The sequence below is a fragment of the Ooceraea biroi genome, chromosome 12, assembly GCF_003672135.1.
Source record: "Ooceraea biroi isolate clonal line C1 chromosome 12, Obir_v5.4, whole genome shotgun sequence".
Taxonomy (NCBI): Eukaryota; Metazoa; Arthropoda; class Insecta; order Hymenoptera; family Formicidae; genus Ooceraea; species Ooceraea biroi.
In genome coordinates this window covers 5,097,062-5,111,225 of record NC_039517.1, presented here as the reverse complement: position 1 = coordinate 5,111,225, position 14,164 = coordinate 5,097,062, and the positions used below count along the sequence as shown (strand labels likewise).

Here is a 14,164-nt window from a genome sequence, read left to right as displayed (position 1 = left end):
CCTTATGTGTTCATCTTGAACAGATCATTCTCGTCGACAATAATCATTCTGAAAATTTAAGAAATAATAATATTTAGTTGTTCACGAGTCATTTAGAAATATACAAACTTTTTGTTACGCTCTCTCCATTATGCTTTTAACGTTCACTTTCCTGAGAAAAATGGAAAAATTACGAGACAGTTTTACGACGTGGCTTGATTCCTCTTGATAGGAACTGAACTTGAGCATTTTCAGTGTCACGTTTACGGCTGAAGGTCAAAGTCGTCATCAAACTCGCGAGACAATTACGAACCAGGCAATAAAATAATTATCGCAGGCTAATGAAGTTGATACTTTCGATCTTCCGAAGATCACAGCACAGCGAAGAGGAGCACAAGACAGTCTTGGCGATCGCGCGATGCTGCTCGCGTGAATGAAATTCTTCGAGAGAAACTATCAAGCAAACGCAGCAAGCATGCCCGGGGGTGTCGTGTTTCTGGTTTGCATTCCCACACTGAGCTACGAGCACGAGCTCGTGTTCGGCGTGCCCCTGAAGCGGAAGAGAGTCGAGAGAAGCAAGAGTAAGATCACTGCTTCACCGAAGGTGGATCTGCGTTTGAAAGAAGTGAAGACACGCGCACAGTTGCTCTCGTTGGAGGATGATGGTCGTGTTGATGATGACGACGAGGATGATGATGTCGGCATCGACGTTGGCGTCGATTCTAGGAGGCGTCTTCGCGGGTATCCTGCACGGTCGAAGACGCCGGTCTTCGTGTCGATGGAAACGGTAGAGTACGATAGAGTAGAAACGGTAGTTCTAAGATAAGCTGTTCAAGTGATTAATTAATAAGTGATTAATAAATAAAAGATACATTTACTTCATAAATATAATTGGCTTATTGAATAAGCAAATATATTCAATGAATAAATGTACTTCGCTAGGTCCTAGAAGAGCTCCTCAAGAAGCTTAAGGTAGAACACGTCGTGTGGTGCAAGGACAAGGAAGACATGTATTATGAGGTACGGAGAGAGAAAGAATATCGCAAATATTTCCTTCGATATATATATCTATACATTTCCGAATGTGAACGCGAATTTATGGTGGAAGGTGATTTTTCCGGTTCCCGCCGGCGAGCCCTGCGAGAACTGCATACATTGCCTGACCGAGATGGGTATCGGCGTCAAGATGAACTCGATAGTAAGGTGATTTTTCGCTAAGTGGGAAGAATCGCGCAAGTGAATCAATATCGACAGCTTCGGAAATAATGGACATTGATCACGTGAATCATTTTAGCGTAATCCCGACGCAATGCACGTATAGCAGTGTGAGCACTACAGCGATCAAGGACGACGTTGCTCGCAGGTTTCTTGATTTTCTTAATGAAACTTGGGTAAAAACGCAATTGTCCATCACGTATTTTATGTCGTTTAGGCGGAAAGAGTCGGAGGATCGTAACAATGCTTGGGAATCCTTCGTTGGATCCATCAGGTCGAAGTTGACGGTGCAGCAGGTTGTTGATGGTGTTCGCAGCGGCGGTGATCTGACCTTTGATTACGTGCTGCTGGTATTAACTGCGGAGTAAGAAGCTAAAATAATTCGTATCGCTGCTCTATATGCAATTTCTAAATTCATAATTTAGTGAAATAGAAATACGGACGCTTTCCGGTAAGTCTACTCAAATCGATGAAAACAAGATCATCATTTAGTACTGCTAAAAGAAAAAAATCCTCACCCTTCAGTGACAATTGCTATTTGATTATTACATAATTTAATTATCATGTCACTGCGACAGTTGTGTTAACGACAATCATGTTGAAGGAATTACAACTTTGCAGCTGCCTCGCTGCCCTCGGTCTAGTCGAGAATAGCGCGACTAACGTCGTTGCGGCTATGCTGGTCTCGCCCCTTATGGTAAACCTCTTCAAATGCATTAATAAACAAGTACATTCTTATAATTGGTTCCGATTTGGAACCGAAATATTTCCCATCATTTTTTGTTCCAAATATGGAATTAAAATGACAAGGAACGTGGCTCCAACCCAGAAGCCAAATTAAATTTTAGCTATTTCTACTGTAAAGGTCCGAAATATATTTTCTTGCGCGTCATTATTTGCAATTGTCCTGAGGCGTTTTATGTCGTTGGCCAAAGGGGCCCGTGATGTCTCTGACCTTCGGCACTATCATAGCTGACCGAGATCTGCAGCTGGTCGGCCTGAAAAGTCTGATGCTCGGTATCTTTCTGTCGATACTCTTCGGCTTCATATTTGGCCTAATTCTCGGCACAACCGAGATGCCTTGGGGCTACAACGATTGGCCAACCGACGAAATGAAGGGCAGGTACGGGAGAATGATCATTTGTATAATCAATCAGTTGATGATGCAATAGGACACACGCTTCAATCATACGATTATATAATTACAAATTATAATTGCTAATCACTTTTTTTTCACAGAGGCAACTACAGGTCGCTCTGGATGGGTGTTCTTTGGGCTCTTCCATCTGGCACAGGTGTTGCAGTCGCTCTGCTGCAGGGCAGCAATGGACCGCTAATTGGCGTCGCTATATCGGCCTCATTATTGCCGCCAGTTGTTAATTGCGTAAGCACAAGTGACATCGCACACCGCAATAGTAAAATATTGGAAAAAGCACAAGTATCTCATTAGTGTTTAGTGTTTAGCTAATGCTCTCTGCATCAAATACATTAAAATACTTATTAAAATACTAAAAAATAAACAGATTTAAATTTAAGTAAGGTGATATAGAGAAAAAAATAGATTAAATAAGGAAATAGAGACGTAATGATCATTCTTTTTTTCTTCTCTTAGACGAATAATTAGCGTAATGATGCTAATTAACGTAAACGACGATTAGCGTAATGGCGTAATTGCGCCTATCGGACTAAGAGCTTCTTTATGGTTCGCAGGGCTTGTTCTGGGCTCTCGGATGCATATGGCTCATATACCGCCCTATAAAGATGCCCCACATCAAAGGGGAGTCCTACACGAACTTCAATAGCTCGTATAAGTACATCTACAGCGACTACTTGCCCGTAGAGTTCTTCTGCAATGGCATTATCAGCGCGTGTCTGACATTTATCAACGTAATGTGCATCTTTATTACAGCGATAATAGTCCTGAAGGTAATTAAAGTTAGCACGCGATACAGGTGTGCCCGCGTACCATTGCAAATTGCAGCCGCAATCCGTTTTGCGCTCGTATCGTTACCTCACCGACGAGAAATTAGCGTTACACACACCGTAATTGCACCGTAACGCTAATTGCACGAGGCGAACAGTCAAAGTGGCAATGACGTGAACTATTTTATCGTATACCGTGTCGATATACGATAACACATATATGTGTTCTCCATTAAGTAATGTCAATTGTAGAATTGACATTTTGTTATCACGCGCGTTAAGAATAAAACCGACGTTATTTTTGCTTCTGCTGTGTAATCCCTCATTCCAGATTAAAGAAGTGGCCGCGCCGTACACGTCCACACCGGAACTGCGTCGGTTTTGGGAACACGATATCCGTCTTGTCCGCGATAAGAATATCTCGAGAGATAACAGTTCCCTGAATTCGAGGTAATGAATTAGCCACGAGAACTTAAATATGAAAAAAAAGAAACGGAGTTTTATGCTTCTCTATATTTTACAATGAATGAGAGAAATATATTGAAAGCGAGTAACAAATGAATGTAATAATAAAAATTCCGTTTCATGTTAGTTACTACGACGGATTGAGCAAGAGAAAGCAACGAGCGCTGGAGCGCACGCTGAACGAGGCAGTAAGGGAGGCGATGAATGACGAGACCTTCAGGAAAGTGCAAAGACTCAGTTACGGACAGCACGGGCCGGAAGAGGTACTTTAGCATCCATCTCAATCTCATCATGTTTCGTCACTAAGAAACTTTCTAGGATTTTTATTTTTAATTATTGATGATTCGCAATTTTAATATGTTCGCTACCACATCTTCAGTTTTCTTGAGAGAAAGATTAAATGTCACACATGTGCGACAGCAATTCTTTTTTATAATATAAAGAGATTAATATTAATTTATTTTTATTCATTATTATTTGCTATCATAATTTATTATTTATGAAAATCAATGTAGAAACAATGTAGAAATTATGTATATAAGAAATATTTTTATTTATTTTTATAAAGACAGTTATACATCCTATTTTATCAATATGAAAAATAAGAAAATGATCTGTGGCGTACGGTTTTCCAACCATGATGGTAGCGAACGTTACCAAACGCGTTGATACACGAAATTGTTGCAGATCGGACCTCGATTCGGGCTTCGCGGCTGCGGGGCTGCTGGTAGGAGCAACATGAAGGAGAACGAGGACGTCGAGGAGATAATAAGCGAGGATAAAGATTACCCGCGGTCGCGCAAGATCTTGAATTCCGGCAATACGAGCGAGGACTTGGCCGCTCTGGATCGATTAATAACATACCTCCTGAGCCAGCCGAGCAATCCCGGTGGCGGCAATCTGGACACGTGGAGACGCTCGCATCGAGCTAGCTCGCGAGGGTACAGGCAGTTGCGTGGCACCGCGGCCGATATCGCGGAAACGGGCGGCGTTGGCACGACGCCTCTCTGAGCGTAAATTCATATCTAAAGGTCAGCGTTACGCGCACGAAGATAACGATACGACGACGCCGACATCCTAAAGCGATAGAGTCCGCGAAACGGAATCGCAGTAAGGGCGAAGGGCGACAGTGTGGGTGATATATCACATTAATGTAACACGCTTTTTATTAAAGACATGATAAATTATCGATTATCGTACCTCCTTCTCTCCTCCTTCTCTTTGTTTGTATCACAATTCACGCGACGACGTAGCGGATATACATCTTCAGTTAGAGATCTACGAGTCTTGCCTCAATCGTCGGATGGCTCGGTGCCGAAGTACCTGTCGCCAAAATTGCCGATGCCGGGCAAGACGTAGAACTTCTCGTTTATTTCGGGATCCAGCGCCGAGGTGACGATTTTCACCCGCGGGAACGCGTACGCGATCGAGTGCACGCCGGATTCCGCCATCAGCAGCGACGCCAGCAGCACATTCTCCTCGGCGACGTCGTGATCCAGCAGCACCCGGATCGCCATGATCGCGGCGGCGCCGGTCGCGACGGTCGCGTCCATCAGTATCACTCTGTAGTCCTTTATGTCCTTTGGCAGCCGGAGATAATACAACTGTGGCGCAGAAGAGAAATCACCAGTTTATTCTTGAACAATCGGGAGAGCTTGAACGTTTCAAGCTTGGACGCAAAGTTAAATTTTCGAGCGCTTACTTCGGGTTCGCCGGTCTGCTGATTAGTCTGGATGAGAATTTTCCCTATGCGAATGTCCTTGCACACGTCTCTAACGGCCTGCTCCATGGTCTCGCCGGCTCGCAGTATCGATACTCCGCATATCTTGTCCGTGGCGCCCCGTTTGCCACCGTACAACACTCCCTGCGGCGTCTCGACCGTCACATCCTTTGAAAAAGGGAAACAATGAGCTTTGAGTGCCGACTTCTCTCGCCTGCGTGAGCAAACGCGTTACATTGCTAGATAATTGAAGCTCACACATCTGATACGTCTTATTCATTTTAAAAAAGATCTTGAAGCGAATGGCTCGAGAGAGAAATTCGAGAGAGAATTGTTTTTACTCATTTGAATCTCTTTTGGTTGTACTTTTATGAGTAAATTTTCTTCGCAACAGTTCTAACAGTTCTTTTGTTTTAAAAGATTTTTTTAAAAGCTGTATATCGAATGACGCGATAGTACAAATTGACAAAAATAAATCGATACCTCAAACGGCAACAGAGACAACGCATATTCGATGACCAAACGGATCAATCGTTTCGAGTAAAAAATAAATTCATCTCTGTAGGTCTCCTTGTTTCGTATAAACGTGTGCAGACCCTTTATTTGCGGCGTGTCCGGGAGTAGATACAATGACGAAGGCAACGGTTGGCCAATGTACGAGTGCGCCAGCTTTTCCCTCAGTTTGAAGCCTCTCTGAAAAAGTCAAACCGTACAGAGATCAATCGCATATTCTCTTATATATTTTATTGAATTATATAGGAAAAACTGGCAATTTACCAACTGAAGCTGAGTATGGACGTGCTGAACAATGAGCTCGATCGCCACTTCGTTGTCTCCCCCGCGCGGCACGATGATGTCCGCGTGCACCATGAGAGGCGCGATGTAATAATAAAAGGCCGGTTGCACGTGTTGACTGTACTGCTTCAACACACCCTCCAGATCTCTGCCTCTTTGCGAGATGTCCCTCCGCAGGCGCCTGGCGAGCCTGACGTCAGCGTCGGTATCGACAAAAATCTTCATGTCGCACATCTAGAGGAAGCGTTCGCATGGTTACTCCATCACATTCTATTGTTATATGCGAGTCTCAATTTTTCTCCTTGTTTTTACTTACTTTCGACACGTCGACATTGTAGAAGGTAAGTATTCCCTCGAAGATGATGACGTTGGCACCGTACATGGTTTTCTGAAAAAGAGCGGAAACGGTTCTCGAAATCGATTTTCAGCGCGAGAGTCGACGGAAGTTAATCGCGACGAGTTGATCAACTTACCGTTCTGCTTTCCCTGCGATGAGTCACGAAATTATAAATAGGAACTTCCACCATCCGTCCTTCCTTCAGACGCTGCAGCGTGGTCTTTAAAAGTTCGAAATCGAACGCGTCAGGGTGGTCAAAGTTGTATTCGTTTCGAGCAGCCATCTCGTGCTGCTTCTCGTTTAGCACCTGTAAGGTAAGTACTTGATGATAATGATCTACACGATGCGTGTGTTTGCTCTTTATTACGCTCCGGCGAACGACATGCTCAACCATAAGAAGGTATTTTTGCTGCTTTATCGATCAGATTTATCTACTCAACGTACTTTATAAAAAGAGTCCATGCTGAGGAGAGTCACCCATGGCACGTCCAGAGATTCTATGATTTTCGTTGCTACCGTCGTCTTCCCGGATGCGCTGCCACCACAAATACCTGCAATTTTATATTGCGATTTAAATTTATATTTAATCTAAAAGCCATTTCATGAATGAAGACCATAGTCAAATGGATTAACGACGAGTACTAACCGATTACGAAGGGTTCCACTTGTTGACCCGCTGAATTGTACCAGGGCGGCCTACCAGCCGTATAAATAGTCCGCGTTTTGCTCCTGAGGATCGATTCTGCAGATGTTTTCTTGCTCGACTGTGACATACTGGTGGTACGTTGTCTGCGTGACCTTGGAGACTTTTGCGAGCCTGTTATAATTATATATTTAATATAATAATTATTATACATGGCTTATTTTCCTCTACCATTTCCATGAAATTAATTCATGTTTTTAGGATGTTAATATAGTCTTCTACTTGATGAAAGGACTTATTGAATAGTAGAAGGAGTAGGATTAAGGTGGGAAGGATCTTGTATACTTTTTAGCCATCTTTGATGAATTCATTAAGTGACATAAAGGATGGGATTTTTTGCATCTTCTCTCACAGGTGCAACTTCGTAGGGACCATTGAGTCTGCAAGCAATGCATCTGCTTAGCAAGCTTAACAAGCACATTTGCATCGATTAAATATTGCTTTATCATAAGATTATTATCTCTTAAAGTTTCATCCCTTGATAAGATGGTAAATCACCGAGCAATTTTATATCAGATGATTCAAGATCAATGAGAGACTGACCCTTCAGAACTATTCAGACTCTGCATTTTTTCAGCTAAATATATTTTATCCTTGTTTTGTGCATCAGTTTTCACAATCATAACAGAGTAGTTTAATTTATTCGTTCGGTTGCTGGTATTTGGAATAGCAAGAAATCTAGAAGAGTAAAACCGGTCGAACAAGCTTATCTGATGATGGTTTACCTGTGGACGGTGGCCTTGGTGATTGCGGTGTTGGTGTGTCGCAGTGCCTGCAGTGCTCGGCATCGTCACACAGCTCGTCGACGAGGAACATCTCGCGGTCGTCCGAGCACACGTCGCCATCGTCGCTAGTACAGGAAAAAAAAGAAAGAATTCCAGCATTGAGACATTTGTTTTACTTAATTTATTTTATTGCCGGCGGTGCACGCTGAACTTTCCATCCAAGTTCCCGTTTGATACTTTGAATCTAAAGAGATACATATCATGCATTTCATAACATTATCATACGAAATATTTTGGACTATCATTTTTTGCTGATACATTATGATAATTATCGTGCATAGATTGATTATCATCGCATCGCATTCAATGATACATTTATCAATTTTAAATTTATTCGAAAAATTTATTAGAAAACGTATATTCGTTAGAAAATATATTCAATAATAATAATAATAAATTTATATTATTAATAATAACTAAATAAATAAATTTGCAGCTCATGTAGCAAATGCGTCAGTGTGGGTGGGCAAGAAATCGCGCGAGAACAGCTCAGTACGACGAATGTTAATCTTTTCTTTCCTCAGAAAGTGAAATCATTTGTTGCCCTTTGCGAGGGCATGCTAAGGAATAATTGTCTTGCACTTACCATTCGGAACTCGCCGAGCTTGGTGGCTCAAACGGATGCTGCATTTTAGCTGCCATATTTTACGAACTCGAACTCGTCAATCTTGGCACCAGCAGCGTGCACGTGAGCGATTATCACTCGTTGGACTTACTGCGTCGCACGTAATCGGCACGCCGTGTATCAGGTAAATTCGGTGCACCGATGCAGCACAACCGACACGCGGAAGCCTGCCGAGAACTGCGCGTAGAATGCCGTACGTACGGACGTGCGGTTAGTTCTTTCTAACCAAAGTGGCGACATCACTAATCAAGATCAAGAATAGAAAGCGTTCTGAAGCGTTTGAAACGTTAACTAGACTACAGCCACAATATGAAGTTTGAAAGCAGCGTTTTCGTGTTATGAATCAAATTTTAAATATGCCTAATGATACAAATCTTATGTAAAATTAGTAATGACTCGATAATTTTAGATCAGAGATGCAACTTTTGAACGATATGAAATTCAAGTTTAGAAAACATTTTTATTCCTAAATAATACAACTCGTCAGCGTTTCTATTTTCATATTTAAGTAGAATAATGCGTCTCAACTAGTAAGCTTCATTTGTAAGAAATATTATTCAATTTCACACACATTAGGATTAGGATTATGCAATTGCAAAGGAAATTCTTGATTTAATAGCATTTATTGAATAATCTTATAATTATTCGAGGTAGTACAGATTATTTGGTGTACTTAAACAAAGTACAAAAGTTGGCACGTAAAACACGTTGCAATCGAAGATATTATCACTGGGAATAAAAAAATGTAACATCACGAAATTTGGAACTTGTAGCACAAACAGAAACTTCAGACTTAACACTTTTAATCAAGAACGTAGGCAAATAGGAACATACCCATAAATATTCAAATTCTTAAACGTATAATGAAGTGTACTGGGTTGACCGGAGAGTCCATACGGATTTTTTTAATAAAGAATTTAGAAATACAAAATTTTCTGTTTGTATCAAGAATCAAATAATACAAAGTTCTACATTTAAAGTTTGCTGAAGAAATCCGCACGGACTTTCCGCTCACAACCGAATTAATAAATTCAAAAGATACTTAAACATCACACCCCTGCGTTACGTATCCTCTTCCTTACTTGTATTTGAAATTCATTCTTAGCAAATATCGCGCTTTCACCTGAGCCACGTCGTATACAATGTACTCGTTATACAACAACGCTGACTGTTTACTGATATTGGCAGGTACTCCAGTTCCGTAGGGCACTTCAACGCCATCCTCGGTCTTGTAAACGCTTTGAGGATCGGGATGCGTCTGGCCGCGACCGACCGTCGAATGCTTGCCTTTCGGTAGCTTCACGATGTAATCCGCGTTATACCTCTCGTACATATTGCCCAGGGCGACTTCGCAAAGAAGCAGCAGACCGGTCGGGTTGCCGCTGTGCGTGCAACAATAATTCGCGGACTTCGACACCATGTCGGCAAAGTATATACCCTTGCCGAACATGTAGCCGGTAACGGGCGCTTCCGGCGGCGCGATGCGCAAACCTTGGGACAATATTCCCGCGAAATTCGTGGTTCTCGACCCGTGCCAGAGCAATTTCCTGTTGGGCAATTTCTTGAACGGTTTGAATCTCTGCTCCTCGCCCTCTCGCTTGATGACGAACACGTCATCAATCTCAAGCTCGTACTGCATGTGCGTAGTTGCATGAGTGTTCCTGACGTACTGCTCGATCATCTTGAACTCCTCACTCGTCTTGTCCAGTATGTCGATGACGGTCTTCAGTTGCTTGTAGTGACTGTCAAGCGGATTCTCCTTCTTATCGGTCTTGTCGCAGAGGAGACTGTACGCGATCTCCATCTCGAGCAGTGCGTCCAGCATGTCGCACTTGGCTTTGATCTCCTTCGACGTCTCAAGAATCTTCGGCCCGGACACGCCGAAATTGTGAGGTATCAGTGTATAGAACCTGTTGGAGGCGTCGATCAGCGTGGTGCGATCTACGCTGCTCTTCTTGAGTATCTCCTGCAGCTCCGTGAGAACCGCATAAGCCTTCTCGATTTGCTTCTGGGACAGTTTTCCAAGTGGCATCTTGTCCATGTCTATCTCGAACTCCAGCATGACCTTCTTCATTTCGTTCACGTCGAAAATCAGGCGCATCAGATCTTGAATCGGCTTTTGCAGGTTGCTCTTGATGTCCGAGTCTAGAGAGGCGACCTCCTGGTTTCCATCATCTATGTCGAGCGGATACATCCGTTGCGGCATCTTCACGAAGTACTCTCTGTCCTCCCACTGGTTTCCGGTCTTCTCCTCGTACAGTGCTTCGAACTGTTGTATGCACTCCTTCAGGGACATGTAGTCCAACTTGGTCCCGCCAATGGTGGTACCAATTCGACCCCAACTTCTGAACAAGGAATATTTCTCGTGTTTGTCGTGCTTCAGAATCTGTATTTTGTAAAAACTGTTCTTCTTCAATTGTATGTCCGTCAGACCCAATGTCGCGGTGTACTTGTCCTTGCCCTTCTGATAGATGTGCGCGCAATCCTCCAGGCCGCTGGCGGGATCCACGGCACCGCCACCCTTCACCTTGACTTTCACCTTGCCGGAAACGGACTTTTCAAATTTGCTCTTGCTCTTGGAAGCGTTGGACTTGGCGATGACGTTGGAGAGCCTGGCATTGATGTCGCCTCCCCACTCGGAGATGGTTTTCTTCTTCAGGAGCATAATGGGTGCGTCCGTGTACTCCTTAGCTTCCTCCACGAAGTCCTCCGTGATTACTTGAATATCGTATGACTGAACATCCTGCATTCTCCTATTCATCCTATCCACTTCGTTCTTATTCGAGATTACAGCAGCCAGATCACCGTGAAGCTTCGTGGTAACGACACCACCCAGCAATAAGATTTCCTTCTTCAGTTCTTCCTTGTCTTTCTCCGTGCGACCGAGTATAACAAACTGCATGTTCTTCAGGGGCCGTGGCTTTCCTTTCACTTTTGGCCCGTCTACCTCATCCTCTTCCTTCTTAACAGAACTCGACGACGACGATGCAGTCATCTCAAATATCCGTTTCCTTACCACAGACTTGTATGGCCTAGAAACAGAGTGAGAATAATTGTTTATTATCATATTAATTTAAAGATTATTATTAATATTTATTGACGTAAAATGTTTTTCACGGACGACTAGAATAAAATTTATTTATTATCTTCATTGCTTAATGAAAGAACCTACTTAATTGGAAAGTCTTTCTTCGAGGCACTTGGTATCTCGCACTTATTCCTTTTCGGATCTTGGGTAACATACTCGCATTTCGTCCACTCCGTCGCATCGCCAGTGCATCTATAACCCAAGCCGGAATTATATACGAGCTGTCCTCCGCATATCGGACAGGGTTCCAGAGCTCCAAAATACAATATATCAGACACGAGGTTTACAATCTGTAAATAAGGTTTCTGATTAGAGGTATGAAAAATCTGCTTTGTGATTACACAAACAAATATCTCTCGCAGTGTCTACTTCAAGCCTGCAAAAATAAATAAAGATATTTCTTGATTAAACACGCATGATGCGCTTACGTTAGATATGCCCGTTGGAATGTCCTGGTGGTTCTTCTCCAATATAGCAATCAATTCTTTCTTGTCCAAATGCGATATTCGATCTTTGATAGCGTAGAGCCCATCATTTTGCTTCTTGATTGCCTTTGTCTCTGCCTCGTCCTTCGGTTCATTTTTAACTTTCTTAGGGGGTGGTGGTACATCACCCGCAGCCATTTTGGGCAGTGCATCTTTCAGGTTCTGAAGATCTTCCTTTGAGAGCTGTTTGGCACCTGGAAGCTTATCTCCGCTCTCATAGTAGCCAAAGTCTGCTCTGAGTTTCACGAAACATTCCACATGATACCACCTGTCAAGACCACCGAACCTTCTGGCTTCCTCACTTTCATAATCCTTCTTCGATATCCTGGTTTCACCCTTTATTATCTTCTCCTCGCAACCTTTACATGTGGACTTGTTGGATTTGGCATACTCTACTCTGAAGTCTCCGGAGACACCACCAGAGGCACCAGCTTTTGTTCTCTTCCTCCCTTTTCCGGACGTCTGGGCAGGTGCACTGAGAGACTCCTCTGCAGATAAAGGTATGGGATAAAATGAAGCAATAACCATAACTCACAATAAAATTACAGGTTGTGCTCGAAATGTGTACTAACCAAGTTTCTTTCGAATCGCATCTTGATCTTCATTGCGAATCTCATCAAAACACGCTATATCGGCAGTAGATTTTGGTCTTTGTTTCATGAAGAAACACTTGAAGTGATACCACCTAGGTACCGTTCCATCATGAACTGGGCTCTAAAGACGTAAACAATTCTATGGTAATATTAAAGATTCGTTTCCTTACGAAGAGAAGATATGTTGGAGAGATCAGATTGTGATAATAAATTACGGTTAATTGCATTTATTTAGTTTATTGTTTACAGCCAATGCAAAAAATCATAAAAACATCGATATATTCTCCTAATATTCTTGTAAGTAAAATAAGATCTGTTATTACGTATTCTTCAGTTCAAAAACACCAAAAAAACAAAAGGTAATACTGAAGGAGAGTCTCTTCCTCACCGTTCTCGTTAAAACTTTGTAATATTGATGGGAAAATACGATGATTTTAACTTGCAATGAAAATAACTTACGCCAATGCTACAAAGAAAAATTGATTAAGAACAAATAGCCTAACAGTTTGATACGTGTCACGGATATCACGCAATCGACGCGATCATTCGGGATGATATCAACAGATATAGTCATCGAAAGAGATCAATAGCTAATGATAATTCAATTCGCACGCAGTATGCGTATAACGAGATAACGCCATTAACAGTTATATTAAGCAACCATTAAAATATACGGAAGATTTTATGCTTGACAATTGGAAGATACGCTACGGAAATGCCGCATAAAATAGAAAAACATTGAGCGATGACGTCGAAGCAACAGACGCGAAAAACGCATCCATTGTTCCATTGACGCGCAATTCCACTCGCGCGAGTTCTCGGAAGCGGGACGGTTACCTGAACAACAGCGGCGAGTCTCAGGCTCCCTTTGCCGATGAGGCTCTTGCACAGCTGACACTTGGAACGATCGCTCTTCGCGTATTCCGTGCGATATGGCATTTCGTCACCCATCTTATCAACCGATCTCAACTTGCCGATCACACGAAAATACGAAAATGATCAAGGACAGCAAGAATCGCAATAACACCGGCTAACAATCGAACAGCAGCATTGCCGGCGCCAGAATGGTTAGGTTCCTCTCGCGCCTTCACGCAACTTCTGCCAACCGCGTGCGAGATAACTAGATAGTTCTAAACGATAGTGAGACGCGATTGGTCCATATTGCGACTTGCGATTGGTGCTCAAATATTGCAAATTGGCGGTTTTCTGCATGGCACTTGAAACAAAATGATTATTTACCGTATAATATCAATTTTTGTAATTGTAATTATGTTCAAAAATTATTATTATGTTAATATTGTTATGTTTTGGTTTGTTAAATACTGAGAAATATGTAACATACTAATAGGCCAACCAAAGAATCTGTGTGAATTGTTTTTCAAAATTTAATCGCGAAATTTTATATTATACTTAATACAAAATTGTGCAGTTACATTTTGTTAAAATGTCCG

General features: G+C 42.4%; 3 protein-coding genes across 4 annotated transcripts; 1 reads left to right on the top strand and 2 right to left on the bottom strand.

Moving 5' to 3' along the window:
• Nucleotides 1–48: 48 nt before the first annotated feature.
• On the top strand, nucleotides 49–4,770 carry LOC105277759. Of its 2 annotated transcripts, XM_011336362.3 has the most exons (12): nucleotides 49–766; nucleotides 922–999; nucleotides 1,088–1,182; nucleotides 1,274–1,342; nucleotides 1,412–1,558; nucleotides 1,816–1,891; nucleotides 2,130–2,317; nucleotides 2,434–2,578; nucleotides 2,905–3,120; nucleotides 3,449–3,567; nucleotides 3,710–3,845; nucleotides 4,270–4,770. In XM_011336362.3, exons 1-12 carry the CDS (start codon nucleotides 413–415, stop codon nucleotides 4,591–4,593), a joined length of 1,947 nt encoding a protein of 648 aa, XP_011334664.1. In that variant the 5' UTR covers nucleotides 49–412; the 3' UTR covers nucleotides 4,594–4,770. The 2 variants fall into 2 exon arrangements, with proteins under 2 accessions (XP_011334664.1, XP_011334663.1); XM_011336361.3 differs by having other exon boundaries at nucleotides 1,274–1,558.
• LOC105277758 (uridine-cytidine kinase-like 1) lies at nucleotides 4,734–8,769 on the bottom strand. Its single transcript, XM_011336360.3, has 10 exons — nucleotides 8,509–8,769; nucleotides 7,863–7,987; nucleotides 7,081–7,251; nucleotides 6,879–6,985; nucleotides 6,571–6,741; nucleotides 6,414–6,485; nucleotides 6,080–6,331; nucleotides 5,786–5,995; nucleotides 5,285–5,470; nucleotides 4,734–5,186 (listed from the first exon to the last, which is right to left on the bottom strand). Exons 1-10 carry the CDS (start codon nucleotides 8,562–8,564, stop codon nucleotides 4,875–4,877), a joined length of 1,662 nt encoding a protein of 553 aa, XP_011334662.1. The 5' UTR covers nucleotides 8,565–8,769; the 3' UTR covers nucleotides 4,734–4,874.
• A 382-nt stretch (nucleotides 8,770–9,151) lies between these two features.
• On the bottom strand, nucleotides 9,152–13,799 carry LOC105277761 (poly [ADP-ribose] polymerase). Its single transcript, XM_011336366.3, has 5 exons — nucleotides 13,551–13,799; nucleotides 12,693–12,834; nucleotides 12,064–12,608; nucleotides 11,720–11,925; nucleotides 9,152–11,579 (listed from the first exon to the last, which is right to left on the bottom strand). The coding sequence occupies exons 1-5, from the start codon at nucleotides 13,662–13,664 to the stop codon at nucleotides 9,626–9,628; spliced, it is 2,961 nt and encodes a 986-aa protein (XP_011334668.2). The 5' UTR covers nucleotides 13,665–13,799; the 3' UTR covers nucleotides 9,152–9,625.
• Between the last annotated feature and the right edge of the window lie 365 nt (nucleotides 13,800–14,164).